The sequence below is a fragment of the Lonchura striata genome, chromosome 2 (genome assembly GCF_050655825.1).
Source record: "Lonchura striata isolate lonStrDom1 chromosome 2, ASM5065582v1, whole genome shotgun sequence".
In the NCBI taxonomy this organism is placed as follows: Eukaryota; Metazoa; Chordata; class Aves; order Passeriformes; family Estrildidae; genus Lonchura; species Lonchura striata.
Genome location: NC_140704.1, coordinates 154,004,828 through 154,031,960, shown reverse-complemented (window position 1 = coordinate 154,031,960; position 27,133 = coordinate 154,004,828). Strand labels below are relative to the sequence as shown.

General features: G+C 41.1%; 1 protein-coding gene across 9 annotated transcripts in view; it reads left to right on the top strand.

Annotated features, from left to right (window-relative positions):
* The window catches only part of TSNARE1 (t-SNARE domain containing 1), a 460,205-nt gene that overhangs the window by 203,895 nt on the left and 229,177 nt on the right, over window positions 1-27,133 (top strand). For all 9 annotated transcript variants that reach the window (XR_014953137.1, XM_085572620.1, XM_085572617.1 and 6 more), the window contains 3 exons: window positions 621-711; window positions 4,082-4,156; window positions 6,111-6,167. Coding sequence is in view for 8 of the 9 variants with exons in the window: in XM_085572620.1 (XP_085428746.1) it covers window positions 621-711; window positions 4,082-4,156; window positions 6,111-6,167 (223 nt within the window). In the remaining variant the exon portion in view is untranslated. The remainder of the gene's footprint in view (window positions 1-620; window positions 712-4,081; window positions 4,157-6,110; window positions 6,168-27,133) is intronic.

The following is a 27,133-nucleotide window of genomic DNA, read 5'->3' as shown; positions in this document are numbered from 1 at the left end:
ACAGTGCTTACGAGGAATAATGGTACTGGAATTTGGGGTGTAAAAGGGAGGGACACCTGTGACTGGAGGGGTGACTGGTTTGGCTCCATTCCTGCTTGTTTCAGGGCTGGTGAAGCAACTCTGCCCTTTCACATCCCCAGCGCTTTCCTGGAGATACTGTGTCATTAAGTAGATGACCAGGGTAAGTAAATTTGTCCTGCTCAATTTCAGACTTCTCTCCTGAGAAAAATATTTTTTCTGGGCAAGCCATCAGGCAACTCCCCAGTCCTTGTCTCCTTTTGCTATAAAACCCTTCTTTGAAAATTTGCAGTACCAATCAGCTGTGGTGGCCTTGTTCCCTGTCCCCCCTCTTGTTTTCACCTTATCACTTCCATTTGAATGGTTCACAGGCCTTGTCTTTGTGCTGAAAGCAGGAAGAATATTTTGGGCAGCTCCTTCCCAGTATTTCTTTCTGGCTTCCATTGCTGGTCAAGACCCAGGACTCCTGTAGCCCTCCTGAGCCTCCTTGTGCTGCTGTTGTTGTGTTGTCTCAATTGCTCTGCAGCTTGATAGATTTCTCCAAGTGTCTCATTATGCAATTAATTTCAATTGCAATTCCCATCATCTCTTCTCTTCTGCAGGCATGCCACCCAGCAGGAGACTAATAAAACCATCACGACGAGCACCAAAGCCATCAAGCAGCTGTCTGAGGTTGTCAGAGGCTCATCCAGGGTATGTGTCACTCAACATGCTGTTGGGGGAGAATGATGGGTTTTGTGGAAGGGGGAATAATGAAAATAAGAAGTGGCAGTGGGTGCTTTAAAGCTGTTAAGCCCTTTGTCTTGTTATGACTTCCTTTCCTCTCAAACAAGTGTAGTTTTCCCTTATAAATGACCCAGGGGAAAACAGCTGCAGACACCAGTTCTCCTCCCAAAACTGGTTTGTGTAGAATTGGAAATCAAGAACTCAGCAACAAAACCTTTGGCCAGTTCACATCTATCTTAGGGTCTTAGTTTGGGTGAAAATATTGCAGAAATCATCTGGCTTCATATAAGTTTGGCATTGGTTAAAGACTCAGTTGTGGGGTGCAGGTGAGTTTGGGAGTGTGTTAAATTTCTGGAAAGGTCAAAGCCATGGAATATGTGGATATGACATGGAATGTCATGGATATGACACTGATTCAGGGCTGTGTCCTAGTGCAAAGGCAGCTTTGGGGGGGTAGATAAATAGAGGTTCTGGGCAGATCAGAGCAGGATTTTAAATTAGAATTTATGCCACTCTGAATTCCAGTTTATCCCAGAAAATCCCATCTGGTTTTTGTGCAGACTCACAGGGTAGGAGTGAGTTGTCCCCAGTGCAAAGACTGGACAAACAGAAGGTTTTGGACCTTCCAACAAAGATTTTATACCCCAGATGTTACTGCTGACTTGGCCCATGATGTGCATCATGGGCTAGAACACACGCAAACTGTGGGGACCTGATTCTGGCTAGTGAGAGAGTTAAAGGAGAATTTTCACCACTACATAACATTCAGCACCTGAAATGGAATTAAGAACAGATTTACTTGATTTCTGTTGCACTCTTGCTTCCAGCATCCATATGGTTTCTATGTCAGGAACTTTCCTGAGTTCATGTTTTATTCTCACTCACTACCTGCCATTTTCCAAAGTCCTGTATTACTTTCAATTCTGTTCTCACTGCCCTTCCACCTAGAAATAAGACTGCTTTAAACACACAACTCATCTCTGACCAAGTGGTTTTTACAGCCTGGATTTATGGCACTTGCCAACAGGCAGTTGAGATAAGGATTTAAAACTTGGATCACCCGAGGCCACCTTGGTAACCTGTGAAAGACCATGTACAATTTAGCCTGCCTAAAAAAAATCAGTGGGTGATGGTCTGCTCCAGAGGATACGGAGGGAAGCCTGGAATGATTGTTTCTACATGTAGAAATCAAGATTAAGACAAGAATAATTTTTAACATATTGCTTTGACTAGTGATGGATGGCAAGGACTGTTTTGTTTTGTTCGTGGTTCTTTTTTTGGTTTTGGTTTTTTTTTTTCTTTCTTGTTTCCTTGCATAATTACATCTGAGCTTGATGAAACAGAAGATGCTGCCTTGGAGATATGGGGATCTGGATTTTTTTTTTTTTGATTTTTTTTTTTTTTTTTTTTTTTTTTTTTTTTTTTTTGTGCTGATCTCCAGGCTGCATTTTGTGACATAAATTGAGTCCAAAGGGGAATCAGGCAAGGTCACATTAAACCCAATTACAGTGAGTGCAACACATGAATGTCATTATTTGCCCTTGAAGCCTATGTGGACTCTTAGGAGACAAGATTTCACTGTCATGGGGAGAAAAATGCAAAGTTGAAGTGAAAATATTTAAGAGCTAAAGGAAGTAGGCACAGAAACAATTTCAGTATTATGAGGAATAAACTTGCTGGTCTCTTTTATATTGTATAATAATTTTTTCTGCTCACTGGTCAATTAATTTAACTCTTTTTTTAAAAAATTCTTCTTTCTAACAGTAGAGTTTTAGTAATTAACCTTACAAATTTTGATAGAAAGCCTGTAGCCACTGTCCCTTACATAGAAGAAATTGTTCTGGTGGATATTGGCTGCTGGTCAGTAAGTCCCTCATGGGAATCTGGGAAGCACTGAAAACTCTCCTCCCATAAAATTACTCACAGCATGAAAATCCTTACAGAGCTTTATAGTTAGTCCTCACCAATCCATTTTTCTGTGGACTGCTTTGCATGCACACACAGAAGAAAAAAAAAATAAATTCTTTTTTCCCCCTTTCTTCCTTATTTTCCACCAGTAATGCACTGCCAACAAGAAGCAATATGGGACTTTCTCTGACTCCCCATAAATCTCCTGCTGGAGATATTGGAGTCAGGATGCCCAGCTGAGCAAATTGATAGTATTGCAGCAGCAAAGATGCTGCTCTAAGTAGATCAGTGTGCTACAAGGCAGGAGACTGATGGAAAATGGCTCTTTTAGGGCTTCGTTCCAAACTAACCTCAAAGGATGTAAATAGAGAGGTAGATCTGGAATTCCATTTTTTGGTAGGGTGAGTGCTGGAGCACAAGATCTGCTCTCCAGGGTGACAATCTTATCTTATTTTGCATGTGGAACAAACATAAGGTTTATGGACCTTTATCTGTAGAATGGGAATAATGATACTTCCCCTGCTCTAAAAATGATTTTAAATCTTTAGAGGAAGAACTAGGATATTATTCTGTGTGTGAAAATACTGCCATTAAAATTAAAAGTGTTTATCCCAACCTTTATAAAATCTACTTTTGTAACCCCAAGCAGTTTTCTGAAACAGCTGAAATGGCTGGAAAGTGAACATTTCTGCTCAGTAGCTTTAGTGTAGATTGTGTTTTGCTTTTCATTTGTTTTTTAAGGTGACATCCCAATTCCTTGCAGCATTTCCCTCTGTAAAATCTGGACATTTGGGCTCCTGCATATGTGAAATCTCAAATCCAGGGTGTAGAACAGTTCCAGGAGAACAGTTTGGGTTTGGTCATTTCCCCTGAGAGCAGAGATTTGGAAGCATGGTGGATACTTGCATCAGGCATTTTTCTTCCTTCCAAGAACAGGGGGATTTTAAACATAAATTGAAACCTTGCTGGAGAAAGCTCCAGCCATAAAGACAGTGACATGTGGGTTCATGTTTTGGAAAACATTAAGATAAGCTGGTTTCTAACAGTCAGACCAAGGAGAGGGGATGTTGTGGCTGTTTGACTTTTCAAGTCCAGTAAATTTCCCAAATGAGGTGATCAACTCCATCATGATTTATCCTGTGGAAAAATAACTTTTTTATAGAAAGATCGCTCCAGTTATTTTCTCCAATGCTATCTTGAATATCCAAAGTGGCATTTTATTTATTTAACCTGGCCTGAAAGACCAAAGCATCACATTTCCTAAAAGAAAATCCAATTGCATCCTGGCAGCCCCAGTGTGACTGATTCTTTTAGGGTACCATTGGTACCCACTTTATTTATTTGGTGTCTCCCACTAGGACAATTTCCTATGGTCACAGAGAGATCCTTCAGCCTTCTAACCAGCCTTCTTTTTTTTTTCCCAATACAGCAAGAAAGGCTTCAGCTGGACAGGCTGAAGAACCAGCTGTCAGATGCCATCCAGAGATACGGAGCTGTGCAGAAAGTGAGTGTCCCTCCTGCTTCTACTGTCCCATCTGGGAATCTGGGAATGTGTTAGGTGTAATTCCCTGGAGCCTGGAGCATCTCTACAGGGCTGCCAATGAATGGTTTCCTCCCTCTTTTCTTTCATTATCAGTCAAGCAATCATAGTGTCTTAGAATTAAGGTTGGGAAAAAAACTTTTAAGATCATCCAATCCAACCATCAACCCAGCAGCACCTGAGCCATGTCCTTAAGGGCCATGTCCACATGGCAGGGATGGTGTCCCCACCACTTCCCTGGGCAGCCTGTTCCAGTGCTTGGCAAGCTTTTTTCTGCAGAAATGTTCCCAAATATCCAATCTAAACCTCCCCTGGGGCAGCTTGAGGCCATTTCCTCTTGTTCTGCCCCTTGTTCTCTGGGAATGGACATTGATCCTCACCTGGTTACACCCTCCTGTCAGGGAGTTGTAGAGAGTGAGGTCTCCCTTGAGCCTCCTTTTCTCCAGGCTGAGCCCCCCCAGCTCCCTCAGCTGCTCCTCATCAGATCAGTGCTCCAGCCCCTTCCCCAGCTCCGTTCTGGTCACACTCCAGCCCCTCAATGCCCTTCTCATTGTGAGTGGCCCAAAACTGACCCCAGGATTTGAGGTGTGGCCTCCCCAGTGCTGAGTTCAGGGGGAAGTATTTCCATGCCATTATTTTGGTGTGCCTCCACTCTCAGGGGAGAGAGGATTGCACAGTTCACCTTTTCTGCTTGCAGAAAATGTGCAGGCAGCATGGATAATTCAAAGTCTACCCCACCTTCTAGCTCTGCTTTGCTGTTTGGCTGTGCCAGAAATTTTCAAACATCTTGTGGCTGGGATATTGGAATGTTATGAAACATTCTTCCAACAGGGATCTGTCACCAAGATCAAGCTGTTTAATAAAACAAACAAATCCTGAACTCCAGTTCCTTCCTCTGCTTCTTGCTCACCCTCTTTACCCAGGGGAGGCTTTGCTAATGAGCAGATATGTTTTGTTTTTTAAACTGTAGTAATGACTTAAATTTAGCATCCCCAAACTGCCTCCCTCCCTGGCAGTGCAAGCTAGGAGATATATCTGGATTAATCAAAATACAGCTTGGACAAACTTTGGTGGCTTTGGTATATCACATTAATGAGTCTGACGCATGCCTGCAACAATGGGAAGGATATATTGTAATTACACAGGTGTAATGAAATTTGGCTGGCAACATGCACTTAATAATGTGTCTCTATTAGAAACATTCTGGACTGATTGATTTTCCAGCACTTGCTGCCTGTGCCTTAAAAATTAAATAAATAAATAGATGTACATAAAATTGCAGTTCAACAGCATGTCTGTTGTGTAATAGAATTGCATCATCTCTAGTGCTACCTCATATTTTAAATTATTTACCTGTCCTATTCAAGAAACTGAGTGTGGGGTCTTTAAATTAAATTACTGTGTGTGTTAAATGAGAAGTTAGAATTATTTGGGTAAAGAGCTCCACCCCCATATACACACACACACACATCTTTTTTATGCTTTTTTTTTTTTTCCCTAATGTTCATGAGTACAGTCCATCTGAACTGTATAGGATTGTATTTCTTTTATTTTAAAAACTGTCATCAATTCAGAAGTGCCAGAATTAACCACTGCAGTTTGTGAACGCCCGGCTGCATCAGGAAAACAATCTGAGTGATAAATTGCTACTTATCCACGTCCTGGCTGTCATTCCCTAAATGCCTGTTTCAGTTTTGATAACCTTGTCATTCTGAAAGCTTTGAAGACTTTTAATGCCTGCAAGACTGAAGTTTTCAATGCTTTTATACTCCCTTGTTTTTTTCTAAAGAGTAAGAGCTTTCTCTGTGTCTTTTTCTTTAGAAAGTAGAAGAAAATAGCTTCATATGACTCCTTCCCTAAATATTTGGACTCTTCTCAGCCATTTTCCCTCTGATTTTTTTTCTTTTCCTTTTAACAGAAAATAGCAGAGAAATCCAAGTCTTTGCTTCCTACTGGGCAGAGAAGCACCAAACAGGTAAGTTCATGAGTGAGTGTGCTAAAAAAAAGCTGTTTTCTAACCTCACTAATGATGCTGAAGAGCTTGGAGCTCCTCCACTTCCTACATTGATGCCAGTGAGGTGATTTTCCAATAGAAATGTGTGATGTCTTTGGAGGTGGAAGATAGCAGGACTCAGGAAAAAAAACTTATGTAAGACCTGTTTAATTAGTCTCTGCTTTTCTGTCCTCATGGGGCTGTTTTTCCATTCTTGAGGGGAGTTTTGTCTGCTATGAAATCTATCAAAAAGCAGTCCTACACCCCCTTTTCCTGGAAGCTTGGCTCATAGGTGTGGTGAAATCACATTCCAAGGACAATTTCATAGAAGAAATTAAGAAGAGGTTTTATCCAATCCATCTCCAGTTTTAAGAAGGATTAGGTATTCTGCTTTCTTTGGCTACACTGCACTATGGTTAACTACTAAATACATATGCAAATTAAGTGTTTTTCTTCCTTTTTTAAGGCCATATTAGGAAATTTTTCAATGAATAAATACTATATAGAATCAGAGTGTATATATTTATTCTCATTTGTGTATACGTATTCATATATACTCTGATTCCTCCATATACGATGCACATATTCAATTTCATATGCACATGTATGTGAATATATATATATATATAAAATACAATTTGGTGCATGTGTGCCAGTGAACATTTGCAAATTATTAAGACTGTAAAGATAACATTGTGTGAGTGTATATGTATATATACAGGAAAATGTGTAGTCTTTTATAAATAGACTATTACTATAGATTTAATATCTGGATGTGTGTGTTTAAGAAATCTCCACAGATTTCCAAGAGAGTTTAAATGCCAGGGGATCTTTTGGCTGAAGGAAGGGTCCAACAGAGATTAGGTTGTCCTCTCAAATCCTACATACCAAAAAACTTGTAGGCATTTGCAGCTGATACTGTGCCACCAAAACCCACAACTCTATGTCTAATTTCAGTGATTATTTCTGATATTTTTGATTCTTTTTATCATTTAAGGGACAGTCAGCAGGTTTTCTCCTTCCCTAATGACTTTTCTCTCCCTACTTTGTGCCACCTGGTTTTCTACAACTTCCTTAACGTATATAAGTAATAGCTGTACTTTGTAACTTTGAATTGATGGTTCTCTGTAAAAAAGAGTGGAATGGTACCACTGAAAACCCCATCATTAGTACAGATTAATGGACCAAAGCTTTAATATTAACTAAGTTTCAAGTAATTACAATTCTGCTCTAGACCTTGTTGCTTAGTTGGCGTAGGTGTCAGTGAAATGAAATTAAGGAATCAAAGGGCTGATGAATTCCTTTATCCAGTGAGGGTTTCCACTGCTACCTTTGGAGAGATTGTGCACAGATGTTACTGTTCAGCTCTGGGTTTATAAAAATCAACAGTCTGGTTTTGTCCACCAGCTGGTAATCTGTTGAGCAGGGGCATAAATAACACATCCTTTAACTGTGGTCCAATCCTACATACATTAAATATTTATTGGGTCATTTTGTGCAGATTAACTGTGATTTTTTTTCACGCCATCTGTATTGCATAATTTCTTGGGCTTTTAACCAATTGTGTTTGATTGTTGTTGGTGGAGTGGGTTGCAGGGAAGGGAGGAGCTTTGTTCTTGCCTGGACTACCATGGCCATGGCTGCTCCACAGATGTGGGACACTGCTGGCCATTAACCAGTGCAAACAGAATAAAAATTGTTAATTACAGTGAACTTGCAGCATTGGGAGCAAGCCTGGATAAAACCAGCTTTTTTGGTGTGTTGAAATTGCTTGATGACTCCAAAAACAACTTTTATGGAAGTAAACAGAGTTTTAATATGGGAAAAATTGTAGGATGCCAGACAAAAAATACTCATATCTTTAAGTGAGTAATGGTGGGGTTGGAGCAAAAGGAGGCTGGAGGAAGAATGGGACAGAGACAATGCCCTTTGCCTTGAACCAGGTAGGAATCCAACCACTGGGAGATTGTAGCGGGATCAGTTTGGTGTAGGTCAGGCAGAATCAGCAGAAATTGGGTTAAACTGGATCAGCTCAGGTTGTTTCTCCTTGTAGCTGTTGCTTGCAGGTGAAGTGGTTTTGATGGATTACGAAAAAGGAGATTGTAGCATGTCCTGGGTGAGAGGGTTCTGAGTCAGAAAAAGGCTTGATCACGCCCAAGAGGAAATCTTTTCCATGCAGTGACATTTGCTTGGGCTGGGGACACACAAGCCTTCCTGCAAAAAAGAATGAAAATTAATTCATATCTGCTTCAGCTTCCCTGTCCATTTGTGGCTTCACACATCTCTTCTTCCTCCCTCAAGTACAGAAAGGAGAAAAAATTAAAGGTAAAAAACCTGCTGAAGGCAATGTGGTGCTGTGGTTAGTTTTAACTTATTATTATTATTTTTCCAGCAGCAGATTGGCCAGGGCATACAAATTTATGGTTCCCACAGGAACTGTAACCTGACCACTATGTGAATATATTAAGGCATTAAAGTTAACACCCTATAGAGTAATGCAAAATACTACATATGTTCAGGAGAGCTGATTTATGTGCCTTGTGAAGCTGCACAGGGACTTGGTGCAGATCCAGCCTTGATTCAAACACTGCTTGCCTTCAGGGCTTTGTTCTCTTTTATTTATACCTTAATTTATTACAGAAAATGGTAAGAGGTCTGAAGAATACTCGTTTTTCTGGATGCCTGTCCCTATACTTCTCTCCCACTGGTGAGTGGGAAAGGTGAGATGTTGAGTAACACAAGCCCTAATAATTTCCCTTTAGGGAGTAATTGATTCCCTAGATCCATGTAACAGGTAAAAATTGCCATGGCAAGCCTTGGGAAAATTAGTTTCCTGCCTGTTGTGGTTTGTTGTAAGTACTCTTTAATTGAGTTTATTTGTTTATAAAGGCAAAATAAAGGCATTGATCCAAAACTCCTTGAAGCCTGAAGTTATATAAATTCTTAATCAAATATATGTTTGTAGGAATGTGTTTGTGTATAGACAAATCAATGGAGTTCTATAGGTGCATATATTGAAAGACACAACTTTTTACTACACTAAATGATGATTCTTGTGGCAACAATTAATACAAAAAAAGAAAAAAACCCTTTCCCTTGAATCTGTGAAATTAATTTTAAGTCTTCGCCTACTAGCCAAAATGAGACTTCAAAAGCCTCATTAAGGGGAATTTTGAAAGGTAGTTTCCAGTTTATGGGAATTGCAGCCTACAGCAGAGATTTGGGGATATGGTCACCTCTGCTCCTGACTATTTTTGGGCAGGTGGGTTTCAAATCCCACTTCTCCCCCTGAATGCAAACTCCTCCTCCCAGGCAGAGTCCAGTGTAGGAGTGGGAGTATTTCAGGTGTCCTCTGGAGCCTGGAGAGTGACCCTCTCTGGTCAGTGGCAGGAGAGGCTGGACAGCTGACCAGATGTGTCCTCTAGGGTGAAATCCATCCCACAGTGCAACAACTGGCTATAAATGATAATGTTCTAATAGCATGGAATCGATTATCCATAGTACTAAAATAATTAATGGTAGACTGTGGAAAATCCACAACAGAACACGTAATGTTCCTGAACACAGGAGATAATTTTTTTTATTTTTAAAAAATTTTAATTTTTTTAATAATTATTGTGCATCCAACATCATCTTATTCTGATAGAAAGGATCTGTTTTTGTGCCCATGGTTGAATGAGATCAAGTGATGGGGCTTGGAGCAAGCTGGGGTAGTGGAAGGTGTCCCTGCCCATGGCAGGGGGTTGGACAAGATGATCTTTAAGGTCCCATCCAACCCAAACCATTCTGTGATTCTCTACAATTCTCTCTTTTCCACTAATGGGGAGAAAAGTGGGTTTTTCTCACCCTGCAGACTTTGTGGGTGGTTCATTCCCCCAAGGGACTGCAAGGAGGGGAAGCACAGCTCTGTGTCAGCTGGGGAATGAGTTTTTATCTAAAAAATCTGAACAGACTTTTTTTTTTTTTTCTTTTTAGCAATTTTTTTCTTTTAGCAATATTTAGAAATTAAAATTACAGTAATTGTCATGGTGTAATGGCATCCCTCTTCATTTCCTGCTGCTCACGGAGAGAGGAAAGGATAATTATTGCTCTGGAACATGGTAGTTGCCAAAAAGATGCTTTTGTTTCTTATTCTATGGGCCTATTTGACCCATCTCTCAAAGGTCAGTAAATTACATTTTTTAGGAGCACAAAAATGGGTAATAAATGTCTATTTGCATATACAAGTTTTGGTTTTTTTTTAATCCTGACTGCATCAGTTTATTCTTTCTTTAAATGGACTTCCTTCCCACAGGAAGCATCATTTCTCCCTTTCTTCCTGTGTTTATGAAGTTGTTCTTTTTATGTGATTAGAGTAAAATTCTCATTTTGGGGGCAGCAAGATCCAGTCCTTGGCTTTATGGAAGAATAACTTTTTTTGGCAGTAATGTCTGCATAAACTGCATATATCTATGTGAGTGTATAATGACTTTGGTTATTTGGGCTTCTATTTTAACCAGGCCCTTGTCATGGTACAAGCACAGCTACGAGACTGTGCCACCCTGAGCTTCTCACAGGCTAAGCCAACACCAACAGCTCATTTTGAACAATAATTAATTATGAGTTTTTAATGCAGTACATGTTCCTGATACTCCTCATGTTTGAAACCAGCTTCCACATTTGTGAGTGGACATAATGTGTATTTCCCTGAAACGCAAAATTTAATTTCTCACAATCAAAATGCAGCTTTCACCCCAACAAATGGAGCATTTTATTTACACATTTGTCTTATTGACTCTACCATCTTATCTCAGAACTCATGCCAGTTCCTAATGTTCCAGTCTGGCTGCTGTATCTCAGGAAGTCAAACCTTAGCTTTGGTGATAATTTATCTTGCATGTGTGGTAGTAATTGCTGTGTCTTTTCAAGGTCGTTTTGGATGCAGCCACTTCTGTAAAAAGTGTTATTTCAAGAATGTCAACTTTGTTTTAAATGACTGTGCATCCTTTAAAAGCCATATTGTAATCAACCCACTCCCCTGTTCCTAGGGTTGACAATATGGAGCATTTAAATCATACAGTTATTTTTTTCTTGACTTTACTCAAGTGTGGGCTTTTGTTTGGTTTTAAAGGGTTTGGTTTTCTTAAGGTAGTCATTAAAGCAATTTTCTTAAGAAAAATTTAAATATTTTCTTTTCTTTTTCTGCCTCTTTGGGGGTAGAGAAATAGATTTTCATAGAGGGATTTAATAAGTAGATGGAAATAGATTCACACATAATCTTTTAATTTGTTCCCTGTATTTTCAAGGGAGGTGGAATCTATTCTGAATGTCCCAAAGTATTCTTGCTCTGCTTCCAGTGTGTCTGGGAAGGGAAGGTCTTTTCTTCTCAGCATGCCCACGATCTTGAAAAAAATTCCAGTGGACTTTTATAGGCACAGAACTTTCCTAAGTAACCATTAAACTCCTCTTTTGTCAGGGAGGCAGAATTTTTCAGCTGTAAAACTTAAAATGAAGAATCCTGCACCAAGCCCTTGGGAAAACACCCGGGTTCTGGATGCTGCTGGTGGCAGGTTTTATGGGACACCAGGAATGCTCTGGGCTTCAGTAAAAACATGTCCACTCCAAATTCTACTGAAGCTTCAATTGAAGGAATTGTCAAAAGCTGAGGGTAGGAGCTTCCAGTAGCATTCCAATCTCCTTATCCTACAAGATAAGAAAAGTAAGAAAAGACCAAACCTTTAAAAAAAAGGAAACTTTAGCATCAGGTTTGGGGGGAGCTTGCCATTTCCTAAATTGCCCAAGCAACTTGGACATTGTGGATTTTCCTTGGCAATCCTCTACTAAGTGCCTTTCAAGGGATCATTTTGCCTGTGTCTGCTGATAGAACCAGAAACTGCAGCTGCCTCTATCAGCACCCAGACAAAGAATTGAGTTTTCACTAGCTGGGCTTTGGTTAGTTAAGGGGTTTTTTTTTTCAGTTTGTTTCCTTGTGTGTTTTTCTTCTTTTTTATTTTCTTTTTAATTTTCCTTTTGTTTGAGGGAGAAAGGACAGAGATTTCTGTGTGGGCAGAGGATGAAGGCGAGGGAAGGGGTTCTTTTGTACAAAGCCTCCTCCAGAGCAGCTCCACTGGCTCCTCTACCCTGGCTCTGAGTCACTGCTGGAGCCACAAACCAAAGGCTTGTTTTGTCTGGACTGTGCCAGCCTCGCCCCCAGCCCTGCAACCACTTCTTTTATGCTCCCAAATCCTGGGAGACACTTTGCTGTCCCCCCACGCTGGCACAGACCCTGCTGGGGGAACACTGACACCAGGGTCTCGTGGAGGCGTCTGGGGCCGCGCGATGAAACTCGGCCGCGAGCCCGCCTTGCTGAAGGGACAGAGCACTTTGAAAAATCCATATTGTGCCCAGAGGCTGGGACACATCGCTCAGCTGGTGCCCACGTTGTTGTTCTTCCACAGACACAGACAGCTCTGCAATGGATTTTTTCCCCCGCTGCTTGTGGTGGTTGCTGTGCTTGTGTGTCATGGAATCACAGAATGGTTTGGATTGGAGGAAACATTAAAAATCATCTGTTTAAAACCCTCTGCCATGGGTAGGGACACCTTCCACTAGAACAGGTTTCTCCAAGCCCCATCCACACTGGCCTGGAATGTTTCCAGGGATGGAGCAGCCTCAGCTTCTCTGGGCAACCAGTGCCAGGGCCTCACCACCCTCCCAGGGAGGAATTTCTTCCAAATATCCAATGTAAATCTACCCTCCTTCAGCTTAAAGCCATTCTCCCATGTCTTACCACTCCAAAAGCAAAAGACATTCCCCCATGTCTTATCACTCCACTTGCAAAAAAATGCCTCTCCAGCCTTTCTACCCCCTTAAGTACTGTCAGCCCCTAAATTTAAAGAATGCTGCAAATGCACATCTCCTGCCACATCAGGTTCATTAAAAAAAAAAAAAAAAAAAGCATTTCTCACCTATTATATGAGATCCTGACATGGTCTCAAGGAATTCTGAATCCTCTTTCCTCTTTAGAGTTGCTTTTTAGCCAGTGAGTGTGGGCAGTTCATGGTTGCATTCAGCACTACCGGCACAGATTTGTATATCTATAAATATATCTGTGTACTGATGTATACCTACATCAAAATAAATACAAACAAATATAAAATGAAATATAAAATTATGTTTATTATAAAATTAAATATAACTATAAATACAGCGGCAGCTGGATGGATGCTCACCTTGCTCAGAGAGCTTTGTCCTTGCATGCAGCTTTTCTGGGCAGTGAGGGTCACCTCTGGCAGCTCTGTCAGAGCTGTGTGACAGCAGCTGAAGAGGAGAGCAAACACAGGCCAAGATCCCAGAGCTGATGAAACGTAGGCTGGGTCTGCAGGATGTGTGTGGCCACAATGGCAGTACTATAATTATTAAAAAATGAATTAAAAGCTTGAATTTTGTTCACTCTATGGGCTTGACTCCCCTGTATATGACTTTTATTTTTTTTTTTAAGCATAATTAAAAGTGTTTCTGCCCAGTGGAAGTGGTTTCTGCTGGGGTGAGGGGGCTGCTCATACAACCCCATCCACCTCCCTTCCTTCAACCCCGCCTTTCCTGAGGTGCACTGCAAGAGTCTAAATTGACTTTTGCCCTGGCAAAGATCACATGCAGCAACTGGTGTAACAAATGTGAAATCTTACTGAGTGTGTCACCTTGCTCCAAAGTGAATGCAGTGTTATTTAATACATTTAAACCCCCACGTGGAGATGAATTATTGAAAGGAAGGAAATTGTATTCTTCTAAACCCACTTGGATGGCTGCATTTATCACATGATTAAATGGGGACAGCAATGGTAGTTTCCCACTAAAAAATGTGTTTGGAAATATATTAACCCTTGCTGCACCAGGGTGAATAAAAAATAATATTTATTGACCTTTCTAAGGCACATCTTATTTGTTTTCAAGGTCTAAATAAACAAAGTTACATCCACCATAAAACCTGATAATATTAAACCCCTTTCACTCCTGTGTAGAAAGCAGTGATTTTACCTCCCCTATAGTTCATCTCACCTATGAAATCATAGACTCATGGAATTATTTGAGTTGGAAGGGACATTAAAAACCATCTTATTCCAACCTCTTGCTATGGACAGGGATACCTCCCACTAGACCAGGTTGCTCAGACTCTTTGAATTGGTCACAATTATTTCTGGTTTATGAAAACACAAGGAAATACAGAATCACACTTGTAATTCTGATTCTTTATTTTGTTGCTTAGCTAAAAACTGTAACCCAAATTTGCATTGTTTTTGCCGGCTAAACTTCCACTGATGTACTGGTTTGTTATACAGTTTCATCCTCACTTTTAATGATAATCCAGAGTGCTGAAATTCCTTTGGAGTTAACTCATAAAGCTGGACATATATCAGAGAAGTAATTTATATATAGTGTCATTATAAAACACAACAGGTTCTGTAGGATAAGGCATGTGGTGCAGATAACATTTCAAGTAGTTATTTCTGAGCTGATAGCAACAGCCTGTGTGATAAATAAAATAAATGTGTTCACCTAAACACAGATGGAGGTTCTCCACTGCAATCACACAAACTTGTTGATTTGAGAAGGTGCCTCTGAAGCAAATAATTCCCTTAAGTTTAAGAGACTTTTTCACCCAACTGTCCCAAGTATGAAATTAGGTGATGGTTCAGAGCCATGAGCAAACTTTGATGAAAATTCCCTGGATATGCTTTTGTAGATAAGCATGGCAAGGTGTTAGACTTGATGGTCCTCAAGACTCTTCTCTGAGTTATTCTGTGGTTTCTATGAATGAAAAAACTGAGCCATGAGTTTGGTCATCACTGCCACTGTTGGGAGAAAATCCAAGTTGTGTGGCTGATACCTGCTGAGCATCACCCTTGGCCCAGCTCATCTCTGTAAGCTCTGAATTAATCCTGGCGGGGTGATGCAGCCATGCCACCACAGATCTTCTCCTCCTGTGGGTGCTCAGATGGGCACTTTGTCACTTCAGAGGTGACAGGACTGCATGTCACTGTGTCCCCTGCAGTAAAACACAGTAAATCTTTGCAGTGTCCACTTCATTAATCTGCTTTAATTAAAGCTTTGCCACCACACGGTACCCTGGCATGAGCATTAGGTCACTCCAATGGATTAATTGGGGTTGATGCAAGAGGACTTTTTCCCTGCTCCCTAAACCAGTTAAGGTCTCAATCTCACCTCTTGTCTCACTGTCTTCTCCAGATGCTGGAAGGGAGCTGGGAATGGTAGAGCAAGGAAGGTTCTTCCCCATGGGAAATGGAAGTTGATCTTCTGCTCCTTTTTGTGCAACTTCCCAAAGCCAAACTCACAGACAAGAGGTTCCCAAGGTCTTTCTTGGCACAGAGACTGCCATGGAAAAACCTTCAGTGGCTGTATGGAGAAACTGGATGAAACCAAAAATGTTTATTTCCATGGACCATTGTTCCATGGGGCAAAGCCAGAGATCCTGTTTGCAATCCATGCGAAGCCTGGATTTTTTGTGAGCTGTGGTTTGCACACCTCACTTGGATGAAATGAAAAGCTTCAGTGTTTTATTTTCTGCATTCACTGAGTCTGTAAAATCCTGAATATAATAAAAATATTGAGGTGGTTCCTAGAACCTTAACTCAATATTACACTTGACACAATTGAATCTCTTGATCTGCAACGTTTCTTGCTTTAAGAAGGATTTTCCCTTCCCCTTCTCGTTTCTGTTTTGGGTTACATTCACATGAAGAGCTCAGCAGTGACGTGCTGAGAAACACAGATGAGTGCCTTAAAAAAACCCAAAAACCACCCAGCAGACAAAAATTTTAAAAATCAAAGCATCTTCTTGCAATCACAGCTGATTTCTGGTGAGTGAGGAAGGTGTTTTCTCCCTTCCTGTGCCCAGCAGTTTGGTGGGAAGTTTGGTGGTCCTGCGGTGGCAGCTCCTAAGATGACCCCTATATTTAAACAGGATTAAAAACACCACTGAAGAGTCAGGCACAAGAAAAAAAAAAAAATCCAAAAAAGAACACCTTTTCCAGCAGCTGCTGGGAGTGGGGTGAGGGAAGCCGAGGATGCTGCACGCTTTGGAGTGCCATCTGCTGGCACAGGCCTGGTGGGATGCAGGAGCTGGGTTTTACACTGCTCGGATGAAAACGGTGTCAGGGAAGCCCTGATGAATCACTGAGATGAGAATAAACTCTGAAAAGGCTTGGGGTGAAGCAGGATGTTTTGTGTGCCTGTTGAAGACAGAATCCCTTGCTCAGTTGTGTAAATCTGCTCCATGTCCCCCCTCTCTGCACTAGGGAGAACAAACATATTAAAAAAAATTTAAATAAGGATAATATTAATGATTTTGTGTATAAATATATGACTTCTGGGGTTCCTAGGGAAGAGGAATTTGAGCTTTAGGTCACATCTGCTGGGAGTTTGGCAGTTTTTAGTCTCAGCTTGTCTGGTCTCATCTTTAGTAAAGTCCACAGGGCTGTGCAGGTCCTCTCCCTACCCAGTTAATGTAATTTTGGAACCCAAAGGTGAGCACAGGTCTTGCTCATCAGCACATCTTCCTTAGACACAGTAGGGTCTGGAAGGCCATCTGATAAATGGCAGAGGGTGACACTTCTGTTGTAGCATGGGGTAGTGTTAATTTACTATTTTGGAGTTTGAAAGGGTCAAAATTATTTAAATGAACAAGAAACCTCAGTTCATGGGTGTGAGAGCAGGTAAAGGTGATAGCAAATGGTGGTGGTATGTTGGGCACCTGCCTGCAGTCCCAGCCTGGAAAAAGTGGGGTATGAGAGAGAGTTTTGCACAAAAATGAAGGAGAGAAAGGGCTTTTCTTTATAGAGAACCATAGTTTTTGTTTAAATATTTTGGTATCTGCCTTTTTTTTTTTTTTTTTTAATATGTTTTTATATGTTTCGACCCAAAGGGACACATTTTACAGAAATGCATTCTTTACATGTAGGATGTAATTTGTTTTCTTGTCCTACACCAATCCTGTTTGTTTTGAGGTGCATTTTATTTTGAGCTTGATGACATCCAATGTTATAAAACCTTTTTCTTCTCCTTACACTGCTTGTTGCTTCCAAGCCTGCGGGCACTGACCCATTGCAGACTTGAGTTCACACAAAATCCCTTTAATCATCCTTTTGCCTTCTTGACTCTCCCCTTGTGCCCTCTTCAGTCTCAGAGCTCACCAGTGCTGCTTTTTCCTCTTCTAAGCTGTGAGGAGCTGGAAAACATTGCAAATTATTAACTGACCACCAAAACAAAGGTTTTTGAAAGTGTGGTATGGATCTGTGTGGGCTATTTTTGGAACTGCTTTATTGCTTCTTTGTTTACAAACTGGTGATTATATATTAGACTCAAAACAGGAGGTGAGTTGGGAAACCTTCCAGTGCTGAATTTTAGTAGATGCCCCTGCAGATCACAAAGATTTTGCAAACTGAGGTGTTTCTGTCTACAGGGGGAAGAACAAGAACCCATCCCCATTTGTGGCATGTTGCCCCTGCTTGAATATCAGTGGCCACCAAAGCTGCTCTGTCAACCCCCTCAGCTGATCAGGGGAGACAAAATGTAGGGAAAGGCTCGTGGGTCAAGAAAAAGACAGGGAGAAATCACTCACCAATTACTGTCACAGGCAAAACAGGCTAGATGTAGAGAAATTAGTTTAATTTCTTACCAATTAAATCAGAGTAGAATAATGAGAAATAAAACTGAATCTTAAAACATCTCTCCCATACCCCTCCCATCTTCCCAGGAAAACTCACTCCTGAATTCTCTACCTCCTCCCCACCAGCATCATGGGGGGAAAGGGGTAGGAAATGAGACCAGTTTATCACAAGTTGTCTCTGCTGCTCTTTCCTCCTCACCCTCCTCCAGAGCAGGGCCCTTCCACAGGATCTCAAGTCACACCAGGAAAACTGTTCCACCACAGGCTCATCTCTCCACAATTCCACGGGTCCTGCCACAGTTCTCTGCCTTCCTCTGTCTTGGGGTTTTTGTTCTGTTTCTTTTTTTTTTTTTTTTTTTCATGATTCTCAGCAGGAAATAAAAATTGGTGGGTCTTGATTTGTTCATAAAGAGGAATAGGCTGCGTAGCTGCCGAGTACAAGGATTTTTTACATGCAAAGAGTCTGCAGAATTGATGTGTTTCCTGGGTTTGTTTGTCCACTGTTTATCATGGAATATTGGCTGTGGGACTGGGAGTAGACCTGGCAAGTGAAGTCGGACACTTTGTGTGGCCCCTCAGTGAGTTTGACAGCTCCTGTCTCCGAGCAGAGGAATTGGGCCATGGTCTCTTCGTGGTCAGGGGATTTGGGGAACACCCTGTTTCTTTCAGTAGGGTTGTGTTGTCATTTTCCTTGCTTATAAAGCAGGAAAGCTGAAAGGAAGAATGGAAGTATTTCAGTGAGTTTCATCACATGCGATTTCCTCTTCAAGAAAGTCGTGTAGTCGTTGCAGAGCTGACAGGAAGTCATTTTGCAAAAGGAGTGATGTGTCACCTTCCTCTGTTCATTTCCCTGAGTTTCTACTGAAAAGCCAAGGAATTGGTGGGATATTTCATATTTATCCACATCATTGCATTCAACACCTCACAGCTTTCCTTTTGATATCCTCTGTTAATTCCCAGCATCACAGCAGGAAACAAATCAATCTCCTCGTTCTCTGCTGCAAATATTTGGTGATGACGTTACTGATAAGCTCTAAATTAGTTTTCATAGTTTCAGATTGCAAAGTTGTAGATTATATAGCCTTACATACCATGGAAACTGGTTCCTCTTGGCAGGTTGCTCCACTGCCTATGATAAAGTTGACTTTGGCCTCATTTCAGGACCAGTGATGTGAGAAGACTGCTTGTCTACAAAATCTTTTCCATCAAGAAAATTCCTTGTGCTATGATTCACTCATACCATATGTGGAGGAATTAAATGCTGGGTGAGACGCATGAAGGAAACCCCACAGGAGGAGAAATGATTTGACAGCTGATCCATAGAGCTCTTTCAGCCACCTCTAAAGAAAATGCTGTGATGCCAGTATGAGTTTCATTACACATCTGGGCTTGACTCATCCACTAGAGTGAAAGAAGAAAGAAACTTACAGTGAAGAAGAAAGAAATAATTAAAGTTCATTACTGAGTGTATATGAAAGAGCATTATTAAAGTATCTCCCTCACATTTATTTATAACCCTTCTTCCTGACAGGGCCTGACATGTTTCGCAAACACCACTGAATGATTATATATTCTTTGCCCAAAATCTGAGGATGTTGCTCTGCATTCTATTCATCACTTGCTCAGTCAAAATTTATCTTCCTGCACAATCTGTACGTTTTCTGAGATCTCTTTGTGTGTGTACATTACTCATGAGACCTTCCAGGCATATTTAAAACAAGTTGGGGTGCAAGGGCTCAAATTTCTTTCAGAGAAAGCCAAGTTCTTCTGAGGAGTGTTGGACTGGGCACTGTTACTGCATGACAGGGTGAGACTGGAGGAGAAGAAAATCTCCATCCTCACAATTCACACATTTTTGGTTGGCAGGATGGAGTTGCCAATGATGAAACTTATCTGGGACAACTGAGCCATCATAATTCCTCATGGAAAAATACCTGTGAGTTCAGGATGTGTGCAGTGCTCAGAACCTTTTGTTCAGCCAAGTGTAGTTTCATTTTTTGACCATGGCAGTGACTGTTCCTCTGTACTCAGCACTGGTGAGGCCACACCTCAAGTGCTGTGGTCCAGTTCTGGGTCCCTCAGGTCAAGAGAGGTTGAGCATGTCCAGGGAAGGTCAAGAGAGCTGGGGAAAGGTTTAAAGAGTCATTCCTTGAGGAGAAGCTGAAGGAAGGTTTTTAGCCTGGAGAAAAGGTGCCCAGGAGGGACCTTTTTGCTCTCTACAATTCCCTGGCAGGAGGTGGTAGCCAGGTGGAGGTTGCTCTCTTTTCCCAGGGAACAAGGGACAGGATGAGAGGAAACGGCCTCAAGCTGTACCAAGGGAGGCTCAGGTTGGATGTCAGGGAGAATTTCTTCATGGAAAGGATGGAAAGGGAATTTCTTCATGGAAAGGGAAGGGGCTGCACAGGGGTGTGGAGGAGCCACCATCCCTGAGAGTGTTCAAGGAGTGACTGAACATGGCACTCGGTGCTCTGGTCTGGTTGACAAGCTGGTGTTTGTTCTAAAGTTAGGCTCCATGATCTTGGAGGTCTTTTCCAACCTCAATGATTCTGTGATCTCACAAAACTAAATCCTAATCAGCGTCCTTGGGAGACTTGGCCAGGACACACCTCAAGGGCTTGCCTCTCCTCTGTGTTTCCCACTGGTCTCACCCCCTTCCGTTTGCCAAATGAGACCTGAAAATAGATCAGAGGAGTATGGATTAGCTGTGTGGTTTTGGTGTATTAGCACAGCTGTGTTTGAGCTGAGCAGCAGCAGGGGTAAAAGCACAGGCAGTGGATGCAAATAAAAGGACTCCAGCAGAAAGGTAATGTAAGCTCATCAGGGACTTTAAAATGCTGAGCCAGATCGATGCTCCTTTGCTGATGGAAAGTGTCACCTCCCTCAGCAGGCAGTGTCAGTGGTTCAGGGAGAACTTCCCATGGAGAAAGCTGGTGTTCAGCCTCATGATTATGATAAAATATGCAGGGATATTGTGGACTCAGTCACCTTCCTCAGTTTGGTGTGGAAAATATATATCCAACACTACCTGTGCCAACAGTTTCTTCACCCAGTCTGATCTCAGATAAATACAGAGTTTAGTATTTACCTGAAAAAGCACTTTTTTCCAATTCAACATTTTTTTTTTTTACCCATTTTTGTTTTTATTATTAGAAGCACCCTGTGACAAAAAAGATTTTCCAGAATGTGGGCAGAATGGTGGTTTATCTTCAGAAATTAGGACAAATATTTATTTGAGAGAAGAGAGATATTTCTGTCTAAAAATGATATTTCCTGCTTCCCAATAGTTGGTCTGTGTATGGTAATGAAGGAGAAACAACAAGAATGTGTAAATTTTTATAATGGCTGATCTGTTTTTGGAAATATTTTTCTGCCTTCCTTCTCTCACCCTTCCTGCTGAAATATATCAGCACTAGTGAGGGTTTCAGTCTCAGCTCCTGTCATACCTGACTGGGAGATCAGTGCATTTTGGAGATAACCTGGATCTACCTTTTGCATCCTTTCAATTCACCTCCAAGCTTTCTTTACTCTTTGTCCCCTTCCCAAGCACCTTTTGTGTTCTTCTGTCACTCTTGCACAGTCCCTGCTCTCATTTGTTTGGTTGTCCCTCTTCTTTGTCACCTTCTCTTAATTCCCCCATATTTTGTCCATGTCATTTCCCTCCGTAAAATTCTTGACAAAACATTTGAGAGCAAACAGCACTGAAGCCATTTCCTTGTGACGTGATCCTGTTGTATAGAATATGATATGATCAGTTAAATTTCTGCCCATAACCATAGGATTAATATTTAAATTGTGCTTATTGACATAATGATACCCATTGTGAGGCTAACAATATAAATATGCTGGAGGAACAGCTAGGAAAGCAAGATAAGAGAGTCTCAATGCCCAGGGGACACACACAAGGTGGAGAGTAATAGGGGAACATTATGTATTTTGCTCATCAACAATTTTTCAATGAAAGAGGATTTAAAAACTGCTGCAGTTTTCAGCATATTAAGAGTGTGAGGTGAATTGGGATTAGCTTTTGTAGTGACTCCGTGTTGTAACAAACTACCTGTGACTCCAGCTTAGTTTGTGAAGTTCCTCACCTCCCTGGAGCCTGTGGAAGTCCAGAGTGTCCTCAGCAAATGTTGCTCTCTTCTTATTTGCAAATTTGAAGAGAAACAGGGTTGATCCAGGATTGGGCATTTGAATGGTTAAAAAATCTGTTTCTGCCAGATTCCTGCACTTCCCTTTAGAGTTCTCCTTGGAGAGAAGAGTAGTGATCTTCATAACTCAAAAGTACAGTGTTGGTGGAACTCAAAATGTCCCTCAGACATTTTTGGAGGTTCCAGGCCCCAGTCAGAAGCATTTGACACCCTGGCAGGCAGCTGGAAACAGCTGTGATTTTGAGTTTGAGCCATAGAATGGTTTACCAACTTTGCAAAAAGAACAAGAAGTCACGAAAGTTTAGGTATTATAGTAGAAGTAGTTACAAAGTAGAGGGAAGAATTTTTTAGTATTGTACAAGGGGGTTGTAACACCTGTACAGGTGGGTTTTTACTTTGTACATGGGGGTCAGAGGTTTTAAAATGGAGAGATTCTTGGCCAGTCCTGTCCTTCCGCTTTCTTTTTCCTTACCTCCATGTTTTTAGTAATGTTAGCATTTACAAATTAGTTTAGAATAAAAAAGCACCATTTTATATAGATAGTAAGTATTGGAAAAAAACTGTAAGCATTTATCACGTAATGTACCATATAAAAAATAGCAACAGCCCAGGAGCAGGGGGAGAAAAAAAGAAGTCAAGAGACAAAGTAGAAGTCAAGGGTGTGTGTGCCTCTGCCTGAGCTGCTAACCAAACCACAATAGCGCAAAAAACCAATCTTTTAGATAACTTACAATAAACTGTCTTAAGACCAAACAACAAAAGACTGCTAAGTCTTTCTTTAGAAGCACAAGTTAGAAGAGAGACTTTTCCACCACACAGAGCCCCTAAACCAAGCCTAGGTTCTATCGCAGTGTCATGCTGGAAAGTAGACATCTGAAATGAAACAAATGTGTTCGGTACAGGTGTCACTGGATAATTAAATATCAAAAGCCAAATACAGGTAGAAATAACTTTTGAGAAGACATCATGGGAAAATAAAGGATCAAAGAAGACAGCATTGATAGGCCGGAAAATTTTTCAATAACCTTCACTAGGATCAAAATTCTACCCTCACTATGAAATACCAGGAATTGCAAATCTTTTCTTGATGATATTCTATCTCTTGGTCAGGGTCCTTCCTTGTAACGTGAATGCTCAGCCTGAAGTTTGGGAGGGAGGAGGGTGAGATCTGTGAGGAAGCCAACTTCTACACAGTGGCTTCAGCACTGCAGTACATCCTTCTTGGTCCATATTGGGCTTCCCTTGATTGATTTAAATTGACCTTCAGGCTTCTTCTTGCTCCTGAGCACTAAATCCTGGAGCAGCAAAGACCTCCTGTCTGACCTGAGCACATTTCATGGATAATCTCTGTGTCTGTTCTCTAAACTCTGCAGCATCTCCAACAGCCACAGCACTGAGCATCTGCTTCCTCCTCTCTCCCCACCACTGGTTTGTTTCTAATGAAATATTTATTAAGTGAATGATATTTGCAGTCAGAGAAGGAGATAATTCATGCAAGCAATCAGCTCTGGGTTAACTGGAGAATGAAAATGTCTTGGACCGTAGCAAAAACTCATAATCAAAGGGCTCCCCAGCTATCCATCAAACAATCAATTACTGTATCCATTAGTCCCCTTTCACCACACATTAGAACAATTTACTAGACATGCTAATGTCCAGGTCATTGCTCCTTAAGGATGAGCAAACAGCAGGGGCATCTATCAAAGTTTTGATGCAGTGTGATCTCATACAGTGTGAATATAAAGCTTAGATCACTTCATATTCTCATGGCGTTAAGTCTATTAAAGACCTGGTCTGTGAGGGAGATGCTGGTTGCCTCCTGTTCTCACCAGCTGAGGGAAACTTGTCAAAAGAAGTTGAACTTTTCACGTGATTCTGCCTTCTGTGTGACAGATGAATAAACAAACTGCACGGCAGTAAAGCAGAGGTGGTTTTGTTATTTCTTTGTCACACTGGCGCCATAATTGCAAACGCTTTTTCTACTCTTGCATGTGCCATGTGGGGGAAAGCAGGATTTCTCCATGAAGAGTGAATCCAAGAGGCAGCTTCTAGGGCAACACCCCAGACCTGTCTTGCCTCTCTGTCCTCACCTACTTCCTGACAAATCTATTGGGAATTCAAACCATGCACACTGCAGGAATTTCTCTTAATTCCTCCACAGTGTAGACTTCTACCTCTGAAGGCAACAAGACTTTCTGCATGTAGTTGGGAGAAACAAACACATCTTAATGTACTCAGCTGAGCTAAGTATGATATATTGTTTTCAGTTAAAAAGAAAAAATCTGTGTGATTTTTGGTCAGGGTTTTTTTAATGCTGTTTTGGGTTGTTTGGGGTTTTTTCCCGTAGTCTCCCATGGTCACAGCTGGGCATGTGTAGTGTAAATCTCTACCTCTGAGCCTGACATTCAAGGCTCCCTTTATAGTCTATGGCACAGTCTTGTGTTAAGTAGCTGTCAATCTTTTTAATCTGGAGAACAGGGCTCTTATCTCCATTGACTTTATTGACTGTGTCTCCATTGATTATAGTGGGAGTCTTAATCAGGAGCTCGAGGTCAGTGCCTCCACCGTGGGTATGGAAAGTTGGAGAGGTGGATTTCTGGCAGTTTAATTTGCCTGATCAATTCAAACAAAGATATCCACTGTGTAAACATCTCAAATTGATGTTAAGAGGGATCCCACTTACATGTCAATACCACCAGTCCTGAACCAACATCTGCCTAATTTATCCCTCCTTTTCTGAGTGACACTTGATATCTGATGGAACAAAGTGGCAGCTCTGTTGACAGGGTAAAGCTCCTTGTCTGTATTGCCAGTTTGGAGAAAAGGCCAAAAAAAATGAAGGGCAGAACTTTATTGGATTGAATCTCATACTGGAGAAACCCACTTCACAGTTTTGAGCAGACAGGGAGCAGAGGGAAGTAAATTCTCTGCAAACACCCTTCCTGTAGTTCACCCTTTGTCTCTCCAGAATTCATGGTTTCAGTGGCAGCATCTGCACCCATGTGTGTTAGTAAGGAGCTTCTTGTGCAGTGAAAACCTGGGTTTATGTGATAAAAATCTCATTTTCATGCACACAAACTTTCAGAGGAACAGCAGAAAACTGTTGCCTTTCCACAGAGAGAATCCTATTCCAGTGTGGGTTTGCAGACAGAGGTCTCTTTCAGGGGGTGAAATATGATTTTAATTCAGTGAGTGTGTCCCAGCCTTTCAGAAGCAGTTCATTACTTTTTTATTACTGTAGGAGTGGAAAATGATCAGATTTGAGTCCTTTGGGACTGGATCAAATAGTTAGGAAAATTATCAAGATGCAACAAGTCAAACAATCAAAGCCCCATGCAGCATTTTTGAGAGTGGACTTTAACACGTGACAAAATTTCTCATGTGTTTGGGTGGAAGTTTCCAACAGAAATATCTTTTTATGGCACAAACAATGAAATCTTGGAGCTTATGGCTTGGGTAAGGCTTCGGTATGTAAAAAGAGAACAAAAAAGAACACGAACAGGGCAAGCAAAATAACATGAGGTATATAGTCTATAAACATCAGATGAGAAAATGAGGGAGCTAAATTTAATAATCTTGAAGAAAGTATCAATAGAGACATGATTATATGTCTATAAATATTTTCAAGGTGAAAATACAAATGAAGACCAGGTGAATTACTCACAGAGTTAAATGACAGAAGCCAGGATAGCCTGATGGTAAAAAAGAAACATGTAGGTTAAGTGCTGAAACTAATAAAGAACACTTGTGTGGATGGTTATACCCCCATCAGTTTGCAAAGTCAATAGCACAGTTAAAACAGAAGTAAAATAAATAATAATGATAGTGCAATAAAAATCTGTGGTAGAAATTATCTGAATGTTTATCTGTGGCCTCTCCTGCCTCTGACACTGTTAAGACATTGTCCTGAGATTAACTGGAAAAATGGGCAGATTATGGATGATTTTGTTACATGTCACATTCTGGAGGCACTGAGCTGAAAACCTTTCAGCATTTTTTTTATCTTAATCCTTTTGCTGAATGCTTTATTTTGGAAACAGTTTAGGTAGCTTTTCAACCCTCATGAAAGCCTGTATGCTAATGGGGTGGTGTGGGACAGAATGAGGAAAGGTTAACATCTCTGTGAGTGTATATCACCCAGACAGCACTGAGCACCTGAGGATAATAAAGCTGCTCTGCACCGCTTCCCTTCCTGAAACTTCCTATTTCTTGTCACCATTTGGAAGGTTAAATTCACTTCATCCTGCCCTGTAAAGAACTCATACAGCATAAATTAGCAAATTGCCAAAATCTCCCTATTTCATTCTCCCTGGACAAACTCAGAGCAAGATTTTCTTCCCTTTAGCAATGTTTACATTATTTTCATTATTTCCCTTTGCAGGCACTTTGGTGCCAAATACACCTCTGTGTCCTAATTTCCCTAATAGTGTTAGTTTCTCTTCCCTGAGACATTGCCTAGACCTGTAATAACTCTATCACTATTCTTGAGGAAGAATATAATTTTCTGTCTGGTGTTCTTGTGTTTTTCTCGAAACCAGTAAATGTTCTGACTGGATTTGACTTGAAATTCAAGTTGTCACTCTTCATTTTTCCAGAGATTGAAGCTCAAATCCTCTGAATAAGGTTGTCTGTCCTCTTTCCCATGTCAGTCCTTGCTGTCAGAGCACACAGAAATCAGGGCAAGCATTTCCTTCCCTTCACTTAAACTCATATTTTGAGGTTGTTTGTAGGTCTGGAGATTAGACAGAGTTAGGTGGGAATTATCACTGGCCAGGAGAAAGAATCATCAACCCCTCCTGTATGGACAGGTGGGCACTGGAAAAGTTCTATTGATGTTTTGGGGCTTTAGTGGGAGCACTTAGAGGGACAGAAGCCTTTTCACCAATTTAACTGAAAATGTGATCTCTGTTTCTCTGAATGTATCTAGTTAGGAACAAATGCTACAGAACCTTTTAATTGTAAAAGTTTTTGTCTAACTGGGCTCTGCTGTGTGGTGCTCTTCCATAATTATACACTTAAAAGCACAACACTGCAACCAAATCCAAATTTCCAAATGTCTTTATTTCACCCCAGTATTGCCACTTGGATATTCATGTCCCTTGAGCTGATACTTGGAGGAAAAGGGGAGATTATAA